This window comes from Epinephelus moara, chromosome 13 (genome assembly GCF_006386435.1).
Source record: "Epinephelus moara isolate mb chromosome 13, YSFRI_EMoa_1.0, whole genome shotgun sequence".
In the NCBI taxonomy this organism is placed as follows: domain Eukaryota; kingdom Metazoa; phylum Chordata; class Actinopteri; order Perciformes; family Serranidae; genus Epinephelus; species Epinephelus moara.
In genome coordinates this window covers 621,826-649,785 of record NC_065518.1, presented here as the reverse complement: position 1 = coordinate 649,785, position 27,960 = coordinate 621,826, and the positions used below count along the sequence as shown (strand labels likewise).

Here is a 27,960-nt window from a genome sequence, read left to right as displayed (position 1 = left end):
GAACAATGAGAGGTCAGAACAATGAGAGGTCAGAACAATGAGAGGTCAGAACAGTGAGAGGTCAGAACAATGAGAGGTCGGAACAATGAGAGGTCAGAACAGTGAGAGGTCAGAACAATGAGAGGTCGGAACAATGCTACGGCACCAATAAAACATGAGCTTGGGAGATTCTCCGGGGAAGCCCTCTCCCCACAGTTAGGGACCGTTCTCCAAGGTACCGCTGCTTCTCTTCTCAGTTTCTTTTCTGAAGTACACAGTAAACTCCATAGTTTTGAAAGAAAATAGTGTGGGTGTGCGCAGGTGCAAAGATGCATTCTGGGTGGGGCATGAGCGACAGGAGCGAAATTGGAGCGAGAGATAAGGCTCCGCTCCACCTTTTAAAAAAATAGCCGCTCCTCACTCAACACAAAATCCTCCCGCTCCCCACTCACATGCTCTGGTTGTAACAACACTCTGGTTTCCCTGTGGTTAGGGTTAGGCTGCTGGTTTAGGGTTAAAAAAAACACAATGTCAGGACTTAAAATACCTGATTTTATTTCCAGAGACAGCTGGGAATGTCTCAACTCTTGTTAAATACACGCTTTTGTTGCTACAAACACAGCTGGAAATATCCAGATGTGGTTTGGTTTAGGTACAAAAACCACTTGTTTAGGGTTAGAAAAACATACAGTTAAGGTTTAAAATATGAATGAATGAATAAATTATTTTATTTGGAACATTTAAAATAAGACAAGTGAAAACAAAAATAAAACACAAAACAAGGAGTAGGTGGAAGTAAAACTTCTAAGTCCCTGCCCCTATTTCACCTTATTCATTACATATCTTAACTTAGTTAATTATAACCTAACTTAAATGTAAAAATGTGTAACGCAAATGCTTCTGATGAAACGTTGATATGACACAAATGTATCTGTGGTTTGCAGAAAGGTACAATGCCATAATGTTACTCTGGTGGTGAGTGGGCAGCTTCTGCAGCTCGCAGGTCACTGGACTCACAATCTGCTCGAGTGAAAACTTTAAAAATATAACGTGACCCTGTTGCTTCAGCAGGACTCGTCTTGTGATCGATAAAATATATATATAGAGAGTACATTACATTGCCAAAAGTATGCGGACACCCCTGTTACATACTTTGCACCCCATCATGCATTCCCTATAATGTATTCATACAGTAACTGCTGTGTGAACGTGTGACGACTCTGCTGTGTAACGTCATCGATGAAACCACATGTGGAATGATCTGTTTCCCTTCTTTTGTTTTTTGTGTTGGACCCAAACCAACACTCATCCCGTCTGTCTCTGCTCTGCCAGATTCTCTCTGCAACCTGGACATCCCCGTCATTAACGTGGACCTGGACGGTATTTTTGACTTGCCCCACATCGCCCCCTTCAGGAACTCAGTGGCACTGTTTGAATCGACCACCAACAGAGGGGAGTCGGAGGAAGAGACTGAGAGCACAGTGCTATGACGCCACTGAGTCGCCCCCCCACCCTCCCATCTGTCGGCTGATTAAACGAAACATGCTACTGCTGCATCATCTCGCTCANATTGACCTTTCACCTCTGCAGCTGGATCACTTCAGCCTCACTCTGGAGCCCATCGTCACACCTGTACTCCATCCAGAGGAGGTAAAACAGAAAATACACATCTAAGAGAAATCACAGGAGGTGTTAGCGGCTATGTCGTCAGGGGACTTTTGATCAGACACAATTTGACATTTTATCTCCGCTGTTTTCTTTTTAGTTTCATGTTTTATGTTTCTTTTGCCTTATTTGATTCACTTGCAATATTGCCTTTAACTTCACACACGAGACTGGACACAGGCTGCGGGGAGGAACGAGTGCTCGTCGCTGCTGCTGCTGCTTCTCATGAGTGAATTTTAAGAGGGAAGAACACAGTACTGTACATCTGTCCTGCCGACACCTTCTTCTTCTTCTTCTTCTGTTTATCTCCCGTCTCAAGTCCCTCCTCCATTCCTCAGGGGTATCAGTTGAAATGCCTCGCTCTGGCATGTGGTGGCAACAACCCCCGAATTTCTGTCCCACCTGAGCGTTCACTGTGAGTGTGCCAGTATGTCGTTTTGGAAAAGTGTGTGTGTGTGTGTGTGTGTGTGTGTGTGTGTTTCTATGTGTTTGGTAATTGTACTATATGATGTTGCACTGTTGGTGTCGTGGAGCGTGAACAGGAATGCATGTTTTAGAGATTTAGTAAAACAAGGACGAGGTTGCAAAGAGGTTAAACACCCAATCACACTTTTCTCTGTAGTGACATCAATCACTGAATATTTATTGTTTATATTGTACATTTGCAGAATCTATGACACAATTAACGTTATAAATCAGATGAGATCATATTTTGTATCTACAGGAGAGACACAGAGAGAATATAGTTGATACTGTCAGGGAGCTATTCAACATATGAGACACGTAGTTTGTGACAGGTACGAAACAGAAGAGCTGGGATGGTTTTACAGATGCAGAAGATCTTGTAAACTGGAAAATGAAAAACTCAATGTGGTTATTTTGGCAACAAGCAGCTGTTGTTTTTCATTTTCCATGTTGGGTTATATCAGTTTGAAGAACACGACTCCACAGAGAGACGAAGAAGCCTGGAGTGTGCCACCACAACATTTGCTCCACTTAGTAAATATCAATGACTGGCCAGCTGTTTCATATTGGTAGGACTGTGGCCAATCAGAGCTCTCGCTGCTGCCCTGTGGGTTTCTTTAAAGGTGCCCTGTTATGTTTACGCTCAGTATTTCTTACCAGACACAAACGTCTTAAATGCATTTCCCTCATAAAATATTAGCAAGGCCCATTTATTGTTTCCTTCTCTGCTCATTGGTGCGCTTCCTTGAACGTTACCGTCCAGAGAAATTATATATACAACTAGTTTTGCCAGATTTATGTCAGAATTATCATCTGGTTGTACTCTGTTTCTATATTCAGTCCCACATTGCGTCCTCTCTAACCAGTGTCCGTGGGGGAGGGGGATTCAATTTTCCCAAACCAATCACTGGAGACCAAAATATCTGTTTGACTCTAACATCATTTCAGGTTCACACTGATGCCGAGTCATGCTAACGAACTTGAGAAGACATGTTGATGGAGAACAGCCTTGACAGCAGAGTCTATCTCGTCGACAGTGCCCATTGTTGCTGTCACTCATCGGACTGACACACTGCGTAACAACAGCTTTAGGGCCGTTTCATAGTCAACGCAAAGGCACACAGACATCAAGATGCATTGGGACGCATCGAGACGCATTGGCCGCCACGATGCGTGCTAGCATCTCAAAATGTTTTGTCCATTTTTTTGATACCCAACGCACTGACACGTGTAATACCACGTGTTGCCAGCGAGGGTGATAATGCAAGTGACGTACTTGAAATTAACCACTTTTTGTTATTCACAGAAGAAGCAGGTGTGAAATATGGCGGGCGAGGAGGAAAACCTTTGCGAACTCGTACGGGCAAACCCCGTTTATATGACCGTTCTAGTGCCCTGCACTCTAATACAATAGCAGTGCTAGCTAGCCAGAATGTACCGGTGACTCTGCTACCCCCTATTGCGCGAGTGATGTATTGCATTTCAAGTGTTGCCCGTGTCGCTTGCGTTAAAGGGTTTTTTTGGGGAGTTTTTCCTGATCAGCTGTGAGGGTCCTAAGGACAGAGGGATGTCGTATGCTGTAAAGCCCTGTGAGGCAAATTGTGATTTGTGATATTGGGCTTTATACATAAAATTGATTGAATTGATTGACTACGAAAGGAAGTGTGTGCTCGCGTTGCGTGCGTCGACTATGAAGTGGCTCTTAGTCCTGCCTGTGGTGCTGATTGGCTGATTGAAAACCCTCACGATGCTCATTGTATGAATTTGATTTAAACTGAGAAATGCCTGTTTTATGTCGAAATGCCAGATGAATGAGTGAACTCAGTGGCGTGGGCAGATTCCAAGGTCTGGACGCGGGTCACAACCAATTTGAGAAAGCAAATATGTTTGAAGGAAATGTGACGATAAAAGGTTGCTAATCGTGTCGCAACTAAACGCATCAGTTCACCGACGATGTGCTTGTTTTTCACCTGGACTACAGTAAACACTCGTGATGACCAAAGCATTATTTGTATTATGACCTCTTTTATTAATATTTAACTGAAATCACAATCTGTCCTTAATCAGAGTGCTTGTGTTGACGAAACAAACCAGAGACAGTGCGGACAGGAACATTCTGGTGTCTCAGTCCTGCGTCCTCATGTTGTCACCACAACAGATGTGTCACAAAGAAATGTGATTCCTAGAAGTCAGGGTTGTTTTTGTTTCACCTTCATTGCATCATTAGTATCATGTTCATTGTCGCACTCGTAAGAATATTGCTCTGTGGCAACGCTAGTGGTCAAACCCTCCACAGAATACCTTGTCTGGTGTCACAGTGCGTATATGACTGCTACAGGGAGCCACTCTCAAAAGGGAAATGGCAAATTAATTGTGAGTTGGAAGACACACAAGTTAATGGAATAACAATATGCAAAATCTAAGAGCTTTATAACATTTGATTTATAACAATGTTAAAATTAGATTTGGAGTTCAGCAGAGAGGAGCTGTACGTTACAACCTTTCAAAGTTGAAGTGGTGAAGAAACTTTGAGCTGCTGAACGCTCCACTGTGTTCACCTGCCAGTCTCTGAGAAAACAAACTGTGAGAGCGGCTAGTTGTGAATGAAATCATAAACTATGAAATGATAATAATTTGACAGGTAAAACTAAACTCTACGATCACTCTGATGGCACACTTCAGGCTCTGTAACAAACGTGGAGAATCATCCCTGGTGTTGTTGAGCGGAGTGAGAGCATGCTGGCACAAGACTCAGTTCTTTGTCCTGAGGTATTAAAACATCCCATCATATCACACACAACTGAAAACTGTCACACTCCAGAAAAAAGGTGCTATTTTTGTCAAGAACAAAAAAAGGCCTCGGTGACAAAAACAAGCGCTCCTTCTCTTTCTGACGGTGCAGTTTCAGTTTCTCTCCATGAACCCTGTCTGATGATGCTGATATTTTTGGTCTATATGAGAACCAGAGGCGAGTGCAAAGATATGTGTATATGTGTTTATTTTGATGAGAGTATTTATACAGATATATTTCTGAATACTTTTTACTAGGTCTGAAGAGTTGTGATTGTTTCCACTACACATGAGAAAAAAAAGAAGCATTCAAACACGGGACCAGAATTTCCTGCTGTCGCATCGAAACCTTTTTCAGGAATCAAGAGGTTTAAGAGAAACTTGAAAATCAATAAAACTGGAGCACTAAGGTTTGCATACGACAGCAGCAGCTTGTTATTTGCCTTGTGGTGGGTTCTGCTGTGACCCGTCCAGATATGAAAGACTTTCCATTTTGTCCTAAGAACATCCACGACACACGGCCTCAAAGTCACTGTGCTGCTCTGCCATCCTCTCTTTAAAGTGCGATATGATTCACAGGACTGTGTAAATACTGGAGCCTCTGTACATTCATGCTGTGTATATACTGACAGGGGAGAAATTTAAATATATATATATATAGATATATATATATAGATATATACAAATACTGTATTGAAAACTATAAATGCCGATGAACATTATAAGGTTATAGTGTACATATAATGTTATAATGTTGCAGGTTCGAGCACAATATTCCACTTTCACACAAACTAACATCACGTAGGCTTCGCACAGTCAAAACTTTACTGACGTAGGCTCAAGGTCAAATCTAGTTTGTAGAGTTTCTAAATAAAAACAGCTGATAGTGCTTGTGTTGCAGACTAAGAGTTAACCTCTTGAACCCTGGTTTTAGCTTTACACTTAGAAAAAAAAAAGACCACGATGTTTAATAAAACTGCATTTTTAATTGTTTAAATGGTTTAAACACGTCATCGCAGCCACGTGATACTATACTACATTTAAGGGAAAACTCAAAGTCTTTGCTGCGTCATTTTATACATTTTACAACAGTTCAACCCGGCACATTTGATACTTCTGAAACAGTTGTTTAGGATTTAAAAGAGTTTTCTGTGGGTTTGCACAATGTTTGTCCTGCAGCTGCACCGATGGATCGATCAGCAGGGTTTAAGAGGTTAAAGAGACTCTGCAAGGAAACTGCTGCATCTCTTTCTTTTAGTTCGACTGTTTGACAGCAGATAACGAATCTCCTCAGTTCAACATGACTGAAAACGATGTAGTTGTGTCCTCCATGTTAGATATAAGGTAGATGTTAAAAATGTGAATTAGAACATGCAAAAAAACTACAGGAGGTTTTCTACAATTTAGGGCTGCAACTGATGATCATTTTTATTATCAATTAATCTGATTGTTTTCTCAATCTTTGGTTTATTGTCCCAGAAAATGTTTGCTTTGAAAAACAGTCCATACAATCCATACCAATTAATCAATCAGATTCTCCAGCTGAGTTTAAATGAATATAGCATGAAATGCTGTCACCAGTTTACTGTGGCTGACCAGTGCTCTACAGCGGCCCAAAACCTTTCCAACAGGAGAAACATGGTGCAGCTCTGACGAGATGCCAGTTCAAATGAAATGTTCTGCAAATGAAAGAACATGTTGCAAAAAGCCAAAGAAATAGAAAACGCTGCAAATACAGAAACAAGGCAAAGTCGAAAAACTCACAAACAGCTTAAATAACTGCAACAGATTTATGTAGCTAGTGTTAGCATGCAACGCACTTACATACTTATGCTAGCTACGTAAATCTCTTGCTCTTTCATAAAATTGTGAAAAACTTGTGCCTCGTTTCTACAGTGTTGTTTGTGTCCATGTTTTTGTATCGTTGTTGACACGAGGAAATGCATCCCTTTACTTAGAGATAAAGACGCTACTGCAGAAACGCTGGAAAAGTTCATTTGAATGTTTTCGTTGCCGTCCAATCAATAGAATATGTACAAGGAGCAATACAGAGACAAATGCATGTCGACAAATAAGCGTTAAGGTCGGCCTGTCAGCTGTGCAGCCAGTTTACTGAAATATTTTGTTCAGAGACGTATGAACCACGAAGCGTGCAATCTATATGTCACACAGCTAGCATACCATCAGTGTTAGCTAGCTAAGCATGCCATCAAAACTTGTCACTCCACAAAACATGTGTGAACAGAGCTGTAGTATATTTATCAGTCTGTTAGCTAATCGTTTTCATGCTAACTTCCTGTGGCACGATGTTCACACAAATTTGTGCAAAAGTTCAAAACTGACTTGACACAAATTCTGGACTGGAAAAAAAAAAAAAACAGAAGGAGTACTGTCATACGGATTACTGTTAATTTATTATGCTGATCTGTTCTGTACGACATCTATTGCACGTCTGTCCGTCCTGGAAGAGGGATCCCTCCTCAGTTGCTCTTCCTGAGGTTTCTACCGTCTTTTTTCCCCGTTAAAGGGGGGTTTTTTTGGGGAGTTTTTCCTGATCAGCTGTGAGGGTCATAAGGACAGAGGGATGTCGTATGCTGTAAAGCCCTGTGAGGCAAATTGTGATTTGTGATATTGGGCTTTATAAATAAAATTGATTGATTGATTGATTGTAAACTCATCAGAGATCACGGAGGTTCTCGTCGGAGTTCCCACTTTTTCATTGACAAAATTTCAAAATTTTTCCAAGACTTTTCAAGGACATATAATAATGTTTTTCAAACACGTCAGACTCAAGCTCTATTCAAACACAGTTTCAGCTAGTGGGCACAAATGAAGGGAGAGACGCAGCGCTGGGCGAACAAGAAGAAATCTATGTGATGGTGAACAAAACGTTGTCACATTTCGATCGTTGCGTCGTCGGCTTCACAAAATAAATTTGTTACGTAATGTTACGTCACACTGAAGGTTATCTATGGAAGATTACCGTGACAGCGTTCCGTGACTTCTCCACAATTGTCAATGGTTTTTACTTATTCAATAACTTTTCCAGGCCTGGAAAATGTGATTGTGAAATTCCATGACTTTCCAGGTTTTCCATGACCGTGAGAACCAGGTCTCATAGGAATGAATGGACTTCCAGTTGACTTGCAAACCTATACAGAGCTATGTGGAGACGAGTCCTGAGGCCAAATGTACAAAGAATACAAACATGTTCCAGTTTTGTTCCTGCTTCAAAAACAAACATTTTCGTGTGTTTCACTTGGCCCTCCCCTGGAGGCCTGGAGGCCTGGAGGACTTCCATTGTGTTGACTGGATATGCAGCGTTTCTCTGTTGCGTCTGTTCTCTGGGTTTTATGTGTTGTTTTTTGACTTTGCATGGTTTCTGTATCTGCAGCGTGTTTTGCTGTTTCTGTAGCACATTTCGTTAGTCTTTGTATTTCTGACGCTGCACCATGATTCTCCTGATGGAAATGTTTTGGTCCGCTGTAGCGCATTAGCCCTCGCTGGCCACCGTAGTATTTAAAATTTTAATATTAAAAGAAAAACTTAACGCTGACTGTAAAACAGATTTTTTAAAACAAGTTATTGTCTGAATTTGGCTGTGCTGAGGTGAATGGTCTGTCCTGTCTTTGTCTGATTTCTGTGTTACAGTGTGCTGCTCTTCGTTTTGTACTAAAGGTTTCAGATTAAGGTTTGTACATACGGTGTTCATCAAACACAACTTTATTAACAATAACTCTGTCGAGCAGAGACAGTCGGGAGACAGATTCCAGTATTACAGCTTTTGCAAGCATGACCTTTGAGCTCTAAAATACGAAGGCCTTTTTTTTTTGTTTTTTACATGAGTAGGTGGAATGTAGACGATGTTCACCTCAGAGGTCGTGATCCAGGCGGATTGTGTGTGTAGTTTCAAGTAAAAGAAGGTGGTGGGGTATTTGATAAAAAGTGTGTTATGACCAATTTTGGGGAGGGAGGGGGGAGGGAGGGGGGCGGCGTTTGATTCGACATTGTCCTGTGTGAAACTCGGCAGCATGCTTTTTAACCATGCCTATGAAATATGTCTCATCTTTGGTCCTATATAAATGTGCTTGTATTTATTTTTTATAAGTGAATAGATCGACCTTTATAAAAGTGCTGCCCTCTACGTTTTTTTAGTCAAACTCTCCATCGACTCGAAACACTGATGATTTACTGTTTCACCATGTCTCTCCTGTGTTACACTCATACGGCACCTTTCACCCTTTTTATCTAGAGCAAATAGGAAAAGCACATCTGGCTCAGACCACTGTCAGGAAATCCATCAGCTAACATGACGGCAGTGACACCGTCTATGCTCTAAAGTACTTTGCTGTAGCAGACTTAAATCTCCTGAAAAGTTCCTGTGACTTCACACTGCAAACAGAAAAAAAAACGTGCTGCATACAGGTTTGTTTTTACACGTAGTTTATAGATTACAATGTGGTGCATGCAGCCAGTGCAAGTACATCTCCAGTCATCTTTGATTTTTCTTTTTTGCTTAAGTTCCAAGTAACGGGGGCCAAAATAAAAAGGGAACACATAAGTGAGCAAGGAATCTTTCTTTGTGTCAAACTGTAGTGACGCTGCCGACTCTTTAAAGTCTGGAGTAAAGAGGAAATGCCTTTTTCTTGGACATGCTATCTCCTGGTCACCAAGTGGAACACAGTGTACAGTCAAATAGAAATAAATTAACCTCATCCGAATGTTGAAACTATTAAAAATGTTTTTTTATATTACTTGGACTTCCTGTGCTTTTCTTTGCTTCAAACAAGTTTCATATATAAAATCATGTGGAGCAGAAAGAAACAACAAAAAGAAATGCCAGAGGAGTCCTGCGGTACATTAAATGTTGGTATTAAACTGTCGCAGTGATTTCTCTCTGCTTCAGTCACATCCTCGGTGCTTTGGTGAAGGCCAAACACATTCTGCAGAGGCATAAAACATTTGATTACAGTTTTGAATTGCGAGGTAAATCACAGTTTAAAGTGTCCGACAGTGACGGCGCTGAAATGGCCGAGGCATGCAGAGCTCCGTGATGACAAAGCAGTCACGGTGCTAAACATCAAGCCGAACATCTCAAACACACAGTGGTCACGTTCAAAACATGCAGAGAGAAGTGCAGCAAGAGTCTACGACCATGTTAGTGTCAGTGTGAGGCTGTACATCGGCCCTGTAGAGCTTAGAGCTAAATGCTAATGTTACCATGCTCACGATGCAACATATCCTTATATAACAGTTGTTCCAACGAATGGCACTGTCACGTTACATACTTAATGTAAAGTTACGTACGTTAGGTTTGGGAAAAGAAACGTGTTGACGACGACTTTAAAATAACTCCAAGTTCACTTGGTTTCACACGGGACACAAACACTGGTCTCCTGGAAAAGTCCTGTGTTTGATTGACACATCCACCACGCTAACCTGCCTCCCTGTGACACTAAAGTAAATCAAAGCTTTGTTTCCACTGAGTGAAATGGTTTCAGCTTACAGAAACACATAGGTGGTCTGTGTCGCCACAATGTGGAGTTACATTCCTGGGGAGGTGTACGTCAGGCTACGGCGTAGAATACAGCATGGGCTCTATGGTGACGCAGAATTAGGTACGGCGTCAGTTCAACGCAGAAGTATAAATCCTGCATTAGGTTTCATTTGTGCTCAATGTTAGACAGAGACAGAGAGAAACAGATCCTTCTGTCTTCATTTCCTCTGTATTTGTACATGTTTTCTAAAGCTTACAGATAAAAAATATAACTTAGGTTTAATAATAAGATTTCTCACCTTTGACCTTTTGCCCAAAATGTTAAACTCTGGTGAGGCAGCTGCTTCGTCTAACTCGTCCTGTTAAACAATCACAACACAGCAAAGTTTGACTTCCTGTATCCTCTTGCCTTAAAGTCAACAATCTGTTCCTGAGATTTATGTTTGAAATTCTTTCTGAGTCGTCAAACACCTCTTACCGAAGTCCATGCTGATGTTTAATGGTGAGTTGTACATCTGTAGGTGTTGTTGTGGCGTCTGTAAGTCGTCCCGAGTCAAAAGCTTGTTGAGAACGTCCTGAGAGACGATCAGGTGCGGACGCTCCTCCAGCATCAAACCAGGCAGGGCCTCAGAGTTCAGTGACAGAACATCTTACTCATAAGCTTTATTTTTTCTGCTTATAGAAACACAAAACAACTGGTAAAGTGTCTCTAATCCCCAAAGATACTACACACTTCTTACAGTAAACACACCTTTTTAGATATTTGCAGATGTTCACCCAGTAGCTGCAGCGCTGACAGGACCGTACAAACCAGACTCTCTGTGCTCTCCTCCTCTTCCTCAAGTCTCTTAACCCCCGTGTCCTCCGCCCCCTGATCTGCATCCAGCACCTCAGTCAACAACATCAAACAATACTCATGCATACAGATTATAATTCATAAGGATAACACACACAGATTGGTGACAAATGAGAGGGAGAAGCTGAGCTTGATGAAGGCTGGCGGTGGAGCGACACCTCACTGAGACACTTTAATGTGCATTTGCCTCATGTTAATACAACCTCAGAGATGTGAGGATAAAAGCTAACCTTGTAGCTCCACTGTTGGAACAGCCTGCTCTGAGGGTTATGTGCCATGAACACGACCCTGGGAGCCTCCAGCACGGCACTGGAAATGGAAGTAAAAATAATAATTATATACTTCAGGCATCTCTCCCCTTCTTCTGTTCTGCAGTGACCTCATGAGGACCAATGTGGACAGTTACACATGGAAGAAAACAGGAAGTAAGTTGACCTCGATAATTGTTGACTGATTAATTAAAATCAAACTTCCAAGCAGTTATAACACGATAACAAGGAAATTATGCATGAATGAATTTGCAAATGAGCAGATGGATATTTAATAGCTACTTCACAGTGACCATCATTTAAAAAAAAACAACTTTTAAGTAGTATCTAAGTAAGTCAGATGTTTTAAGTCTGTAACTGTGTTTGGATTAATCCTGTAGTGTTACCTGATCAATGTGTTCCTATCGTTGTCAAACTGATACATAATCATACCTTGGTCTTGAAACAGTGATATAAATATATCTTTTTTTCCCTGTAAAGGACTTTCTTACTTTGACAGGAAACGTGTTTTACACATAGACTGTGTCATATTATCATTCTATTAAATACAGTGACACAAAGCAGACAGCCGGGGAAATAATACAGAAAGCTCATCAGACTTTTAAAGGCAGTCATTTTAAGACCTAAGACCTAACTGGGCAACCCAGTGGCCAGAATAAATGTTGGCTTTGTACACTTCTGCAAACCATAGATACATTACATTTGTACGTTATGATGTCGTGGATATGTTGAAACTTCACATTTCTTTGAGTTTCTAGGTTTTAACAAGACTGTAGTGAGATTTAGGCGCAAAAACCACTTGGTTATGGTCCACAATACCTGATTTTGGAGGCTAAAAAGTTGCAGGAAATGCAGCATCGTCTGTGTAAAAAACAGCCCCTTTATGTGGCACTATCTCAGTTAGACACGCAGCGATGTCTCAGTAAGAAAACAATCGCTTTATGTGGCACTAGTTAGGCAAGAAACACAGCTATGTTTTGGTAAAAACAAAAACAAAAAAAACAGCTGCTTCTAATGGCACCATCACAGCGGAAAATGTAGCAATGTCTGTAAAAATCACCTGCTTTTCGTGGCGCTATCTCTGTAAGAAACAATCAACCTTCATGGCCCTATCCCCGGTGGAAACACAGCAATGACCAATTTTATTATACATTGGTCTCAAACAGTGTCTGCAACTTGGCAGACATCTTAACGAGGACTCACACCATCCCCCGTCCCCTCCACCTCCTCATGACACAGCTCATTTACTACATCTCTTTAAAAACACTGACATGTAACGTATGAAGCAAACAAATGTAAAGTGTGTGTGGTTTGCAGAAACTTCAAACACCAACATCTTCTTGTGAATGAGCTGGATCAGGACGCTGAGCTCACAGATTACACAGTATGTGCAAATCATCATAAGTTGCTCAAATAATTATGTGAGATGAATTTCCATGAGGAAAACTTCAACTTCCTAAAATTCACCAACTCTTCCTGAGAAGCCAAATATCGTTTAACAGCCTGAGGATCTTTACTCTAAATTCTGGTGGAATTCCAGTGTCCAAAACAAGAATATACAGAATATGTGTGAAACTGTGAAATAAAGGGGCAAACTGAGCAGGACCATGCACGTCATCATAACCCATCACTGCATCATAAACTGTGTGGTATTAATGTGCAGAACAAGAGAGCATCATTACCCGTCTGGCTGTTGTTGCATGTCTTTAAGACCTCTCAAAAAAGAAAGCAGAACGTCCCTGGACGACTGGAAGAGAGCCACACAGGAAACTGTAACAGCAGGATATGACATCACACCTTCGTCACAGATAAACGGTGAAACTTACTTCAATGACGTGCAGCAGACAGGACGGATAAATCAGCAGCAGGCCCGTCATTTGATCCCAGATGAACTGTTTGCTGAGCTGAAAGTTGAGTTTCTCATAATGAGCTGTGTGGAGACAAACAACACAACAGTGTGGGTTTGTTGCAGACAACAGACACAGAGACATGAGAGCACAGCTCCGTTGTCAACACACAGTTTCAGCCTTTTCCTGAGGCTTTTATTATTGTGGGATTTTTGTGGAAGCATTCCTTGAGCAGCAAACACAAAGCACTCTCACGAGGAGACGCTGCAGACGCACACAAAGACGTGTGAGAGCTGTAAAAACATTCAGACAAGAGAAACGAGAGCCTCTCTCTGCTCTGACAGCAGCTGCAGCACTTTGCTGGCACTTTAAGAGACTGGAAATGTTTGTCTGTGTGTTTTCACAGAAATGTTGTGTACACATTATAGATCTATAAATCTGTAAGATTTCCATCAGCCTTCATTTCCCCTGAAGGAAAACAGGATTGATTTGGTATTAGCTGATTAGTTCACTGATTGGAATGAAGGGATGTTCTGAGCGATTGTGCTCTGGGTCTTTGTAGCTCCAAGGTAATTCTGGCTGACCTCCCAGTTCTGTCCTGTCAGCAAGATGGCGGGGGAGGCGAGCAATCACTATCAGCCGCTGTAGCACGATCCTCTGTGGACGAGACGATGAAGAACAGTCTTAGAAAACCTGCAGAGTGACAGAAAGTCCTGCAGAGTGCCAACGGGTCGGCACACACAGTACATCATTATAACATGCACATTTTAATAATACCACTATGTTTTAATATATATATTTATTTATTCTTCACACTGCAACATCACCACGAAACAAGCTAATAGTTGTTCATGTGACAAATATCAGAACCTGTTAAAACAATTATTGTTTTCCTCTTATCTCTAATCAAATACAAACCGTATCTTCGTCCACATCCGTCCTCTGTGCCATAAGCTGGTGAAATAAACTAGTCCCAGCTCCTTCCTCTTTCTTCTCCTCTGCTTTCCTGTCTTCCATCTTACTTTCTCTGCGTCCAGTTCGAGCACTGAGTGAGTGACTCAGTGTTTATAAAAGCTTATATCCTAGAAACCTATTGTTCCCCAGATGCTATTAAACCAAGCCTGCTGATGCAATTACAGATATACGTATACACCACAAACACACGAGCCAATCACAGGCAGGGACGGCTTAGTGTTTCAGGTACTGAAGGTCAATAGGAGAGTACAGTGTACATATGGGGACGGCAGAGGACGCAGCAGCGATCAGATGATAAACTGTATTTGGTCTAAAGCTGCTGGTCCGTTCCTGTGATCAGACTGGGTTCATGTGAAAAAGAAAAAATAGTCTTAAAAATATAACATTCAAAGTCTTCCAACTCTTTTCTATGAGATCTAATTAAATTATTCTTATAATAAAAGAACTGCAGTTCAGATGTGGAGTCGGGAGGTGTGTTTGTGAGAGTAAACCATCATTTGTACCGTTAAAAACAGACCTATGTTTTATGCTTCCAAACACCCATGTTAGAGCATTATTGATAATCTATTACCAAAAACTAAAACGTGCTGTATTTACTCAGTGGTGGAAAGTAACTAACTACATTTACTCAAGTACTGTACTCATGGCTGAATTATGAGACAATGGGCCCCTGGGCACAGATATGCACAAAGCCCCACCATCTCTCCTACATGAGGACGAGACGCACAGACTTTTGACTCTTATTTTGTTGCTGTTATGCGTCCTGTTGTGTTCGTTTTGTGTCTCTCTGCAGTCATTTCATGACTTTTTGGGTCGTTTTGTGTCTCTCTGCAGTCATTTTATGACTTTTTGGGTAGTTTTGTGTCTCTTTGCAGTCATTTCATGACTTTTTGGGTCGTTTTGTGTCTCTTTGCAGTCACTTAATGACTTTTTGGGTTGTTTTGTGTCTCTTTGCGGTCATTTCATGACTTTTTCGGTCGTTTCGTGTCTCTCTGCAGTCATTTTATGACTTTTTGAGTCGTTTTGTGTCTCTTTGCAGTCACTTAATGACTTTTTGGGTCGTTTTGTGTCTCTTTGCAGTCACTTAATGACTTTTTGGGTTGTTTTGTGTCTCTTTGCAGTCATTTCATGACTTTTTCGGTCATTTTGTGTCTTTTTGCAGTCATTTCATGACTTTTGGGTCGTTTTGTGTCTCTCTGCAGTCATTTTATGACTTTTTGGGTCGTTTTGTGTCTCTCTGCAGTCACTTTATGACTTTTTGCATTGTTTTGTGTCTCTTTGCAGTCATTTCATGACTTTTTCGGTCATTTTGTGTCTCTTTGCAGTCATTTCATGACTTTTTCAGTTGTTTTGTGTCTCTCTGCAGTCATTTTATGACTTTTTCAGTTGTTTTGTGTCTCTCTGCAGTCACTTTATGACTTTTTGTGTTGTTTTGTGTCTCTTTGCAGTCATTTTATGAATTTTATGAAGTTATTTTGAGGTAATTTTGTGTCTTTTTTTGGAGATTTTGCATCTCTTTGTAGTGATTATGCAATTTCTCTGTGGTTTTGTGTCTCTGTGGTAATTTTGTGACTTTTTGGGTTATTTTGTGTCTCTATGTAGTTATTTTGGGGTCATTTTGTATCACTTTTCTTTGGTGTCTTTCTGTAGACATTTTGTGTCTGTGGGGGAATATTGTGTCTTTTTTAATTTATTTTGCCCCTTTGTGTAGTTCTTTTTATCTCTTTGCAGTTCTTTTGAATCTTTGTGGTCTTTAAGTCTCATCCTGGTTGTACATGTTAAGTTGTGTTACATTTTGCAGGTGAAGGATAGAGGGGCCCCTGACGCTTTGGGCCCCTGGGCCTGTGCCCAGTAGACCCGTTTAGTAATCAGTACATGACTGTACTTAAGTACAATTCATTTGAGAATTACCATTTGATGTCTTTATACTTGTACTGCACCAGTCTACATGTCACTGACTGTAGTTACTTGTTTGCAGGTTAATAAATTAATAAATGATGATGTAACTGTTATTACAGGTCAGGAGTTAATTGATCTTTATTACTTTTGTACTTTTACTTACGTAAGTATTACTTAATGCAGCAGGCCAGATTACTTTTATTTGTAACGGAGTATTTCTACCCTTTATAACGTTACCTGAGATGTGAGCAGGATACTTCTGCCATCACTTCCTGTTTCAGCAGGTGATATTGTGTTTGAGTAAAGACTCTGTCATGTTGTTTTATAGAGGAACACTTCTCTGTGATCAATGAGCCACGTCACTGATGGTTGCGTCATGTTTTGGGGCCTTATTGTCAGTGTTTCCCTGCGGATCACGTTACCGGACCGTTATTACCGTTACTCCTCATGTTAGCTACGTTAGCTGTGTTAGCTATGTTAGCTTCGTTAGCTTTGTTAGCTAGCTGCACCGTGACAGGACACAAACCTCTCTCATGTCTCCATGAAGCGCCTCCAACATGGTCTCTGTCTCCTCCCAGTCAGTCTGTCCCCGAGACAAGCTGCTTTGTCTCTTTGCAGTGGACATGGTGTCTACATTCAGATAACAACACTCTGCTGGTTACCATGGTAACACGTCAAGCCAAGATGCGCCTGACGTCACTAACGTAATCATAGATGTGAACATTTGGACTTTTTATCTCATAACTTTAATTCACCATTTAATTTCATAACTTTGATTTATATTAATTTAGAAATCATTATTTTGACTTCCTGAGGTAAAAATCTTTTATCTAGTAACTTTCAATAGATTCATAATCTAAATGTTTTTTTTTAATTTACTAGTATTATACTTTTAATGTGTAGGTGGGGAGCAGTCTCTCACAGCTATGATGTATTTTATAATTTTATCATAAGTATTATTTTGTAGCGAATAACATTGATTCATTATCTCATAATTTTGATTCACAAGAGACAATGTGAGCTTTTTCCTTGTGGCTTTGACTTAACGTTACTCTCTTCATTTTGTCTTCTTAAATTAAAATTTGAACTCATTATTAAGACTTGAGATTTAATAATTTTGACTTCTTATCTATTGGATACATTACCTTTTTATTTTTCCATAGTGTTGATTTGTAGGTTTATGAAAAAGTATCTCATAACTTTGACTTAATTATAATCATAATTTCGATCATAAATTTGACATTGTAAGTAATGATTTGGATTTTTAATTGAACATTGATTTACTATCTTACAGTTTAGATCCGCAGGATAAAGGTGAGCTTTTTGTCTCATAACTTTGACTCACTATCTCATAATCTTTACAAATTAAATTGGCATTTTGATTTACCTTCAATATATTTCAAACTCATTATCAATTTTTCTTTCTGTTTTTTTATTTTTTTTTTAATTTTTCATACAGATGGGTTGACACAAGAACACATTATCACTTTGTTCACACATTAACCTGTTAAACCCAGGACTTTATTTATTTATTTATTTATTTATTTATTTATAGGTTTTAATGACATAATGATCATGAAATAAAACAGGTGTAATACCTGACGCAGTTGCGGCCGCTGACCAGCAGGTGGTGCTAATGTCACATTAACTATGCGTTGCTATGTGGTTGCTATGCGCAGCTTGTGTGCCGCAGTGAAGCTCGTGAACACAACACATCACGTGACTAAAGAGGAAATCCACCCTAAAATCAGTTTGTATTCACTTTGTCATTTAACCGGTGTTGACTGTGATTATTTACATCTGTTTGTCCGAGCTGTGACTGGAAACACAACAGCTGACTGTTTAACACTTTAATGAAACCTGAGCCGCACACATATATGAGAGGAGGTGATATTTATATTTAGGGTGTACTGTCCTTTAAACACGGAGCAGCAGCAGCAGCAGATCTTCATCTTCATCAGAGGAGACGGGTCTTCCTCAGCAGCTGAGCTCACAGCAGCGGACATCATGGACTGATCAGCATCAGTGTGTGAGGCGATGTTCAGGTAAGAAACACATTATGACCTCATGTGTCTGTGTCTGTGGTGGAGAAGCGGTGAAACTAAAGCACCAGAGCCAACATGTCGGCGGTGACCCGCGGCTTGTTTGCACACCCAGTTTGACAGCTGAGCTCAGCATCATGTGTCGGTGGCATCTCTGCTGCTGCTTCATGTTATCACCACATACTGATGTAACGTGTTTAGTGCATTTAGTTAAATCTCTTGTCTCGTTAGGAAACCTCATAATGTGTCACCTGGATGTGCTCAGTGTTCAATCAGTGTGTTAATACAGGACACACTCATTTTACAGAACAAAAGAAAATCATTGTTATTTTGTAAAGTCACAGTGCACCATGAAGCTATTTAATGGTGTTTGTATTTAATGTAAGGAGCACACAGGATTTAGGATGCTGTTAAAATGGCTTGTGTTGTGTTTTCCCTCCACTGTAGTAACATCTGAGATTCCCAGCAGGCTGCTGGTTGGATGTGATGTGGAGCTGAATTATTCAGCGAATCACAGGATGAGATGTTTGCAGGGCAACATACTGTATGAATGAGTGAATGAATGAGTGAGTGACTGCTGATTAAGGTTTGTGTCTGGCTGAGCTGCTGAGTTCAGTGTGTGTTTCCTCACCCATCTGTGTCTGTGACATGTTTCATTCAATGTTAATGCTTGATGATACTTGACACAGCAGAAGCATCTGGTGACCTTTGACCTGTCTCTGCCTCTCAAGTGTTGTTGTGTCTCTGACCCTGTTGTGTGAGGGCACCACATGTTTTGGACACAAATGCAACACAGTTTATTTTCACCTCACTGAACTGGTTTGGTTTTTTATAAAGCAGAAATGTGTTGTTATTTCTGCCCACAAGATGCTCTGGCTGCTTGATATTATATCCACCTGTTGTTCCATAACTAAACATGCACTGGTTGGAACAGTTTTATATTTAGGGTATGTTTTCACTCACAAGACATTAGCCTTGTGTCTTGGTGCAGAGACATGAAGCGTAGTCATATGCCGCAAATCAAATATTCAAAATACGCTTTAAAAATCTGAACAATATAACTGTTTAAAATGAAAGAGCCGGGCATGTGCACACATATAATTGAAGGGATGTGCAGAGTGCAGTTGCAGCGATATGCAGTGATATAAAAGTTGACTGTTATCACACAGTGTACATTTGCTTATCTGTGATACTAAAGGAAATGCAACGAGGCAGATAATCTCCTCTTTATTTTAGTTACTGTCAAAGACGACTTTTTACACAAACTTCCAGAACAAAATAGTTTCATGTTTCAATTAAAGTAATAAAACGTTGGTTCAACCAACAATAATCCTTCTGTTTCCATTCTGACTGATAATAATATAAATTCTGTGACACTGTGAAATCACGATGAGTTTTGAGACGGTTTTCATACAGTGAACATCTCACACTGTTGCAACCTTAGTGCAGAGGTTCACAGTATAAAGGATGACAACAATATGCAGTGTGCAGGGACATATATATATATATATATATATATATATATATACATATATATATATATATATATATATGTGTGTGTATATATATGTGTATATATATATATATATGCACAGTATACGAGGGCTGGGCGATGATACGGAGAAAATTATACGTCACAATATTTTTGACCTCGATATCGATATTGCGCGACGATACTGTGGGTTTGACTGTTGGTGCTTTCACTTTGGCTCGGCCTGGTTAACTTGTCTGACACGCCAACAAAAGATTCACCAAGATTCAAACGTAGATTAAAAACACCACTGAGAGAAGTGTGACGCTGTATGCCAAGAGGTGCGGGAACACATATACTGTGATCTGACTTTATGACGCACATGATGACCTTGTAAATGGAAATGCTGAAGTGCAGCTCAGAGGTATTGGTGCTTTACTTTCTCTTACTTTAAGTAAATGCTAAGTGAACAAACTGGTCTCAACTGTTGTTGAGTCTGTGTTGGGTTTTCAGGTCAAACATCTTCTTCCCTTTTTGTTTCCTGTTAATTCAAGATGGAAAACAAAACAGAAACCAGGTGAAAGTAAACCTGTTTCAAAGACGGGTCACAAGGACAAAAGATCCTGAGCAAACACTGACTCCACATTGTTTGTTTGTCTCGTGAGCTTCTTTTGATCTGCAGCCTTTGTAGGTCACAGGGAACATTGTCATAAAGATATTTTTGTCTTTAATCGATGGGAAAGTTTTCGTGTGAAAGGGTCTAAATTGAACCACCAGCTGCTGAGGCGAGGACAAAGCCTTTGTATCTGGGGCGCCTGCTCCACCAGGTGAGCTGCTGCATGCCCAAGGTCAGTGTGAGCGTATTAATGTGGACTAAAATGTACTAGTTTCTCATGTAGGCGTTTGGTGGTGTTGGTGTTGGCGTCTGTGTCTGCGTCTGCGTCTGCGTCTGCGTCTGCTGCTCAGCACTAGTTTGGTGTTCGGGGGTTTAACTCTGGTTGTGACTCTAATGATGAGTCAGTGTGATGAAGGGGCTCCTGGACACAACTTTAACCTCTGGGAGCTGTTTTATTGTTTAAATCTGCAACATATATTTTCAGTCTGTAGGCTGATGAATAAAGTGCATGTTGAAGACGCTTCAGATAAATACTGCTGCAGTGTTACAGATGTGTGCTCGTGTACAGCGTCAGCAGACCTGTTTTAGGATCTATTTAAACTTATTAAAGTCTGTTAATCAGATATAAAATGCCGTTTAGTTCAGAAAGCACATGTAAGAAACACGGATGCTGTGATGGTGTTAATATCTGAGGAGTGTGTAGATCTGTGTGAGGAGGACTCCTCTGGCTGTCTGGCAGTCTGCAGGGAGAACTTTTGATGATTAATTCCCAGCTGTGGTTTAAATCACTGATTTGTCTCTTGCTGCTTTTTTATAGTGCGCAGACAGATTTCAGGTTATTGAATTAATAAAAGAGGTAGACGTAGAGAGGAGAGTTTGCTCATCAGGTTCATCAACTCATCTCAACAGATTCAAGACTGTGTGATTAACTTTGCCTTTTTTTGTCTGGCTGTAATCACTCCTGTTTTCTTTGTTCCTTCCTCTCCAGATTTGTTTGCCATGGAAACGGATATGATCCCAAAATTCTCCTCGAAAGACGAGGAAATTGACTTCTGGAAGGCTCTTTCCCTCAAGTACAAGACAAGGTTTGTGACAGGCTCATGTTGTGCATGCTGCTGATGTTTCTTAACATCAACAGCTCCCCTTTAAACACTTAAATTAATCCTGTTTCATCTGAGCGTCAAAACCAAACTCTGCTGTACATTTGAGACCATTTATAAACAATAACATCTGGGGTCACATTTATGAAACAATGTGCAGGATCCAGACTGAAAATCTATGTATGGACAAAATCCAAAAAAGGAGTGCGCCAAAAAATATTTGACCATTTGTACAGTCAGGCTTCAGCCTCGACAATTTCTTGTCTCCAACATGTCCGTCAGCATGCGTCAGAGTTTCTCCATCAAGTCTGTTTTTATACATCACAACTTTAGCATGAAAAATGGTGCACGCCTCTTTTCACACCTCGTTTTGTGCGTACGCATCGTTTATAAATGTCATGGGATGTGTTGACCATTAGAAAGAAATTATGAGAGTATGGCCAGCCTTTAACATATTACAAGTATTTCAGTATAATTTCGAGGTGCTTAGACTTCACTTGAGAATTTAAATTGTGTGCGAGGCCACTTTCTACCTCTCTACATCTCCACTACATTTAACTGAAAGCTGAACACATTAATATTTTACCAGCAGAACATGTAATGAATTAATAAATATGGTGTGTGTGTGTGTGTGTGTGTGTGTGTGTGTGTGTGTGTGTGTGTGTGTATAAAGGAGTTCAAATGTGCTCCAGCTGTAACATTAAAATGCTGCTTATGTGAGCATCAATAATAATATTCAAACTAGGAGGACAGGAGGAGAGCACAGAGCTGCAGCGAGGCCAGATGCCGTATCTCCCACTGTTAATGAAGGTGAAAAATAATGTGTGTGTCCAGTGTCCAAAATGAACTTTTTGACTCACCGGCCAAATGGCTAGTGAATGTTCAAACTTAACCAGCCACTCAATAGATTACCATTGTTTTTTGGCTGGTGGGTGAAGCAAGGTTACTGGCCACTTGCTTATTTTACTAGCATTTGGCTAGTGTTAATTTTGGACCCTGTGTGTGTCCACCTGGCAGCTGCACAACAGGCTGCAGGGTGGACACTTGGGGCATGTTGACACAATAATGTCGTCACTCAGAGTCACAGTCTGAGCCTGACAGAGGCAAAAAAACACTCTTTCAGTGGACGTAAACTGACACAAAGTGGTCACACTGCGGCCTGTCTCACAGCTGCGGCCTGTCTCACAGCTGCGGCCTGTCTCACAGCTGCGGCCTGTCTCACAGCAGCAGCCTGTCTCACAGCAGCAGCCTGTCTCACAGCTGCAGCCTGTCTCACTCAATACTGGAGCTGTTTAAAACATAGTTGTTCCCATTAGAGTCACTGAGACACACAAACATGAGGAAACAGGCTCCATGTTGACCAAGTTATCCTTTAAGTGAAATCTTGAATGTCAGACTTGACATACAGTATTTTTACAGAGTGTCTGACTGTCTGTCTGTCTGTCTGTCTGTCTGTCTGTCTGACTGATGAGCAGCTGTGACAGTAGCAGCACAGTGTCTTTGTGTCTGTGGGAACGACGGCTCACCACAGCAGGAATGTTTGATGTGCTCTCATGTCATCAGGTTTCAGTCGCCCATTATTTCTCTTTCAATCACAAGCTGGCGTTGGCTTCTCCAGTGACTCTGCCGGAACAGTTTCATGTGTGTGACGAGCAGTGAAAGCTCCAGTGAAACCTCCCAGCTCAGGTTTCATTTTCAACACAGAGGTTCTCATGTGTCTTTGTCACCTCGTCCTTTGACTGGATTTATGTAACGTGTGCAGCTGCTGTTTCTGCCGTCGTGGTTACTCAACGCTCTAATGATGTGAGGGCTGATAAAATTAGCTGAAATCTTATCTGCAGCACGTCACCTGGTTAAAACTGATTGAAATCACAGCACTGTGCTGGAAGGAGACGAAGTCAGGCCCACACCCAGTTACATAAGAGCCTGTGGACAATGAGCTCTCTTCAAAGGCAACATCCGTCCTCTGTGTGTGTGTGTGTGTGTGTGTGTGTGTGTGTGTGTGTGTGTGTGTGTGTGTGTGTGTGAGAGAGAGGGAGATACAAGTGTTTTCTTCTCTGACTCCATTCATGACATTAGAAAACATTTCACAGAGGCATCTGATGTCATGGTGTTTGTTATTTGCTGTAAGACAAGTCAAAGTCATGGAACTGCAGTGCACCAATAACAGTCTCTGAAACATGGATTCAGACAGTCAGGGTTTCATACACCACATTTTTAAGTTCCTGATCACACAGGAAGTGTTCATCGTTTTCAATGAGAATGAAGCTTTTTGCTCGCTGTTATGCGCTCCAGGCACCTGGCGATGAACTCCTGGACTCCTCAAGTGGAAGCTCCTGGACCAACTGGTGGTACTCCCCATGATCTCTTCTTTAGGGTCTCATGTACCCACACAGATCTCTGTTTATCTGCTGACAACTTTTAAGGTGGAACGTTAACTTGTAATGTTACTCAATGCATGAGTTGATGACGTGAATCCATCAGCACACCTTAAATTTCACTGTGACAACTTTGACCATCACTTTAGTTTTTATATGACACACACTTTTAGTAATGACTTTAAAAATATAGATTAATTTGGAGCGGATTATGTGAAGGTCATATATTCTAATCCTCACTTCCTGTGGGCTACAGCAACACTAAACCCCTGAGCTTGCCTGAGAAGGACTAAATGCACAAAGCTGCTATTTTTAAATATCCCATGGAGAGAGACTCTCACTGCAACCTGTTCTATTTTGTTCTGAAAATGTGGGCGTGCAGCCTCGTTCTGTGGACGATAAACCAGGTGCAGACTTCCATCTGTGTCACCGCTGATGAGGAAATACAGCGAGTGCTGGACGGAGCAGTGAGTGACAACAACCCCGCCCACATTTAAGAGGACTGTCTGAACACACCGAGGGTCTAGGTACCATGTCTGAAGGCTGACTGCTGGTTCCAAACATACCCAAAGGGTTTGGACATTGGGCTTATGACCTTTGACCTGTCCTGTCCATGAGCACGAGGCCCCCTGTTGCTGACGGCTGGAACAGTGTCGCGTGGCTCCATCCGAGCCACTTTGAGCCAGGGGTGTGTATGAACGCCTGATTTTTTTCTTTCAGTGCACACACAAAACGGACAGCGTGCAGCCTGTGAGGACAACAATAAGAATATTAAAGTGGAGTCACTTACTGCACCTTTAGATAAACGTCAATCAGCATTTCCACAGCGTGAAGTGTTCGTCTGCTCGCTGAGCTCGTCAGCTGCGCTGGAGTGTTTTGTATGAAGAGTACTGAGTGTGACGAGGAAGCTCTGGTCGGTCACAGCCAAACCTTTTCAAGAGGAACCAGAGTGTTCCCACAGTGGGCTGAACACCAGCGTTTGTAAATGGATTTTCTGGCTCCGTGCCAACGCCGGCACTTTCACTCACATGATGGTTGCTATTTTAGACAGCTCTGTGTGTGTGTGTGTCCAAGTGTGGTCATCCATGGTTGTATCCACAGACACTTACGTAAGCAGCACTTACTGGTGAAGCTGTTCAGTGGTCACATGACCTGTATGCTTGTACTGAACACACTGTCAGAGGTCAGGTCGACTGAATACACACAAGTGTCAGTCTGTCATTGTCTGTGTTGTTGTCATATAGACTAAAATGTCTCACGTGCAGGAGAAGCTCCACACATCCAGGTCTGAAGATTTTGAACTCCACATTTCTAATTTCAAAGCTTTTGCTCAGGAGGAGTACGTCATCAGCGGTCTGATCCCCGGCTCCTCCTGTCATGTCTGCATGTCCAAGTATCATTGTGCAGGATACTGAGCCCCAGATTGCTCCCTGTGCCATCAGTGTGCCATCAGTGTGCCGTCAGTGTGCCCTCAGTGTGCCGTCAGTGTACCATCAGTGTGCCGTCAGTGTGCCATCAGTGTGCCGTCAGTGTGCCCTCAGTGTATGCTCCCTGTGCCATCAGTGTGCCATCAGTGTGCCGTCAGTGTGCCCTCAGTGTGCCGTCAGTGTACCATCAGTGTGCCGTCAGTGTGCCATCAGTGTGCCGTCAGTGTGCCCTCAGTGTACCATCAGTGTGCCATCAGTGTGCCATCAGTGTGCCGTCAGTGTGCCCTCAGTGTGCCGTCAGTGTGCCATCAGTGTACCATCAGTGTGCCATCAGTGTGCCGTCAGTGTGCCCTCAGTGTGCCCTCAGTGTGCCGTCAGTGTGCCGTCAGTGTGCCCTCAGTGTGCCGTCAGTGTGCCATCAGTGTACCATCAGTGTGCCGTCAGTGTGCCGTCAGTGTGCCCTCAGTGTGCCGTCAGTGTACCATCAGTGTGCCGTCAGTGTGCCATCAGTGTGCCGTCAGTGTGCCCTCAGTGTGCCGTCAGTGTGCCATCAGTGTGCCATCAGTGTGCCATCAGTGTGCCGTCAGTGTGCCCTCAGTGTGCCCTCAGTGTGCCATCAGTGTGCCATCAGTGTGCCATCAGTGTGCCATCAGTGTGCCATCAGTGTGCCATCAGTGTGCCATCAGTGTGCCATCAGTGTGCCATCAGTGTGCCATCAGTGTGCCATCAGTGTGCCATCAGTGTGCCATCAGTGTGCCATCAGTGTGCCATCAGTGTGCCATCAGTGTGCCATCAGTGTGCCATCAGTGTGCCATCAGTGTGCCATCAGTGTGCCATCAGTGTGCCATCAGTGTGCCATCAGTGTGCCATCAGTGTGCCATCAGTGTGCCATCAGTGTGCCATCAGTGTGCCATCAGTGTGCCATCAGTGTGCCATCAGTGTGCCATCAGTGTGCCATCAGTGTGCCATCAGTGTGCCATCAGTGTGCCATCAGTGTGCCATCAGTGTGCCATCAGTGTGCCATCAGTGTGCCATCAGTGTGCCATCAGTGTGCCATCAGTGTGCCATCAGTGTGCCATCAGTGTGCCATCAGTGTGCCATCAGTGTGCCATCAGTGTGCCATCAGTGTGCCATCAGTGTGCCATCAGTGTGCCATCAGTGTACCATCAGTGTACCATCAGTGTGCCATCAGTGTGCCATCAGTGTGCCATCAGTGTACCATCAGTGTGCCATCTGTGTACCATCAGTGTACCATCTGTGTACCATCAGTGTGCCATCAGTGTGCCATCTGTGTACCATCAGTGTGCCATCAGTGTGCCATCAGTGTGCCATCAGTGTGCCATCAGTGTACCACCAGCCTTAAAAGTTATTATGTAGCCTTGAATTTGAATTTGTGACGTTTTAATTGGCACAAACATTTTATCTCATTTCAGGGTTCAATAATAAGAATTGTCTAATCTCCCATAAATGTAGCATCACACTGACTCGATGGGACACGTGGGACCAGAAGAATTAAACACAAGTTTTCTTTCCAAAGCTGACCAAGAGAAAATGTAAAGACAACGTTTATGAGCTGAATCACGAGCGAGCGTTTCACTTTAGTTTGGTAGCGTCAGAGGATGAACAGTTTGCAGCACGTTGGAGAGCAAAGCTGTGCAATAACAATTAAACATGAAAATGAACATTAGTCTTTGTTGTTATTTGATAAGCACAAATAAATAATACAGTTTTAGAGGGGAAAGTAGATTTTGTCCTCAGTGAGCAGGTGGAAGAAAGTTAATGTTTAATTTATCCATTTTTTTAATTTATCTTTGTCGATGACTCTTCTGTGTGAAAGTCCATATTTCTGATGTTACAGATCTTTTTGCACTAAACTGTTAGCAAAATGTAGATGAACCTAACTCACTCTAGTATTCCTCCGTAAACCTCACTCTGCACAGAACCAGGGAAGCTGAGCCTCCCTGGAAGTGACGATTTTGTCGCGTCCACCGTGCTGACACGAGAATGTATGACAGGGAGGTCGTGTTTGAAAACTGGTGATAAACAGCTGACGTTTGAACATCATAGTCATGATGTGAAACGCATCCTAGTGCACGTTTAATGCAGTGTAAATTCTTATTTTAATGTAAATTCAATTGCGCATATTTGACCATTTCTGCTATGAAATTTTAGGGGAAGTTCAGCCTCCCTTGTTGTCTCAGAGCAATTGCCCCTGCTACTTATAGTTATTCTGTGCTGCAGTGTTTGAATTAGAAAAAGATGATTTGTGCAAAAATCAGTCTGAAATCTGGTCAAAAATATCTTAAAATGTTCAAGTGTGTGACGCCTGCAGACACCCTGAGAGAGGTGCTTTATAAATGTAAGTCCATTCACCATAATGATCTCAGTGATGTGCTGACTGTTCGTCCATCACAGGTCAAAATGTCCACCTGTCCAACACTTCTTCTTGTTTGAGACTATTTTCAGCAGCGGATTAATCATCACATTTGTTGCTGCAGTGAGGACTCGTGGCACTCGTGGCACCGAGTATCTCGTAAATGAGATATGTGAAACAGCATGTATTTCTGACCATCTGCCTGTTTTATTTACCGTTTCAATCCCCTGTTCGCGGACTGTAACCCGTGCTCCCTCACGCCGCCTGCGCATGTTGAACCCTCAAACTGCATCACAATTCTCTGCCATGT

General features: G+C 41.9%; 4 protein-coding genes across 13 annotated transcripts in view; 3 read left to right on the top strand and 1 right to left on the bottom strand.

Annotated features, from left to right (window-relative positions):
- The window catches only part of LOC126399419 (rho GTPase-activating protein 44-like), a 53,249-nt gene extending 51,706 nt beyond the window's left edge, over window positions 1-1,543 (top strand). For all 5 annotated transcript variants that reach the window (XM_050059349.1, XM_050059351.1, XM_050059350.1 and 2 more), the window contains one exon: window positions 1,312-1,543. In XM_050059349.1, coding sequence (XP_049915306.1) covers window positions 1,312-1,469 — 158 coding nt within the window. In that variant the 3' untranslated portion in view covers window positions 1,470-1,543. The remainder of the gene's footprint in view (window positions 1-1,311) is intronic.
- Window positions 1-27,960, top strand: part of LOC126399424 (PH and SEC7 domain-containing protein 1-like) — a 261,872-nt gene that overhangs the window by 169,002 nt on the left and 64,910 nt on the right. The window lies entirely within an intron of this gene.
- Window positions 6,226-16,876, bottom strand: LOC126399483 (testis-expressed protein 47). 2 transcript variants are annotated; one of them, XM_050059494.1, is made up of 9 exons: window positions 16,769-16,876; window positions 13,953-14,025; window positions 13,348-13,451; window positions 13,204-13,268; window positions 11,484-11,561; window positions 11,148-11,292; window positions 10,875-11,022; window positions 10,696-10,755; window positions 6,226-9,842 (listed from the first exon to the last, which is right to left on the bottom strand). In XM_050059494.1, the coding sequence occupies exons 1-8, from the start codon at window positions 16,865-16,867 to the stop codon at window positions 10,718-10,720; spliced, it is 750 nt and encodes a 249-aa protein (XP_049915451.1). In that variant the 5' UTR covers window positions 16,868-16,876; the 3' UTR covers window positions 6,226-9,842; window positions 10,696-10,717. The 2 variants fall into 2 exon arrangements, with proteins under 2 accessions (XP_049915451.1, XP_049915452.1); XM_050059495.1 differs by having other exon boundaries at window positions 11,148-11,285; window positions 11,483-11,561; window positions 16,769-16,871.
- The window catches only part of ndel1a (nudE neurodevelopment protein 1-like 1a), a 30,118-nt gene continuing 20,226 nt past the window's right edge, over window positions 18,069-27,960 (top strand). For 2 of the 4 annotated variants that reach the window (XM_050059481.1, XM_050059480.1), the window contains exons 1-2: window positions 18,069-18,287; window positions 21,360-21,456. In XM_050059481.1, the coding sequence (XP_049915438.1) occupies window positions 21,371-21,456 (86 nt within the window). In that variant the 5' untranslated portion in view covers window positions 18,069-18,287; window positions 21,360-21,370. The remainder of the gene's footprint in view (window positions 18,288-21,359; window positions 21,457-27,960) is intronic. The other 2 variants (XM_050059478.1, XM_050059479.1) reach the window with 2 other exon arrangements.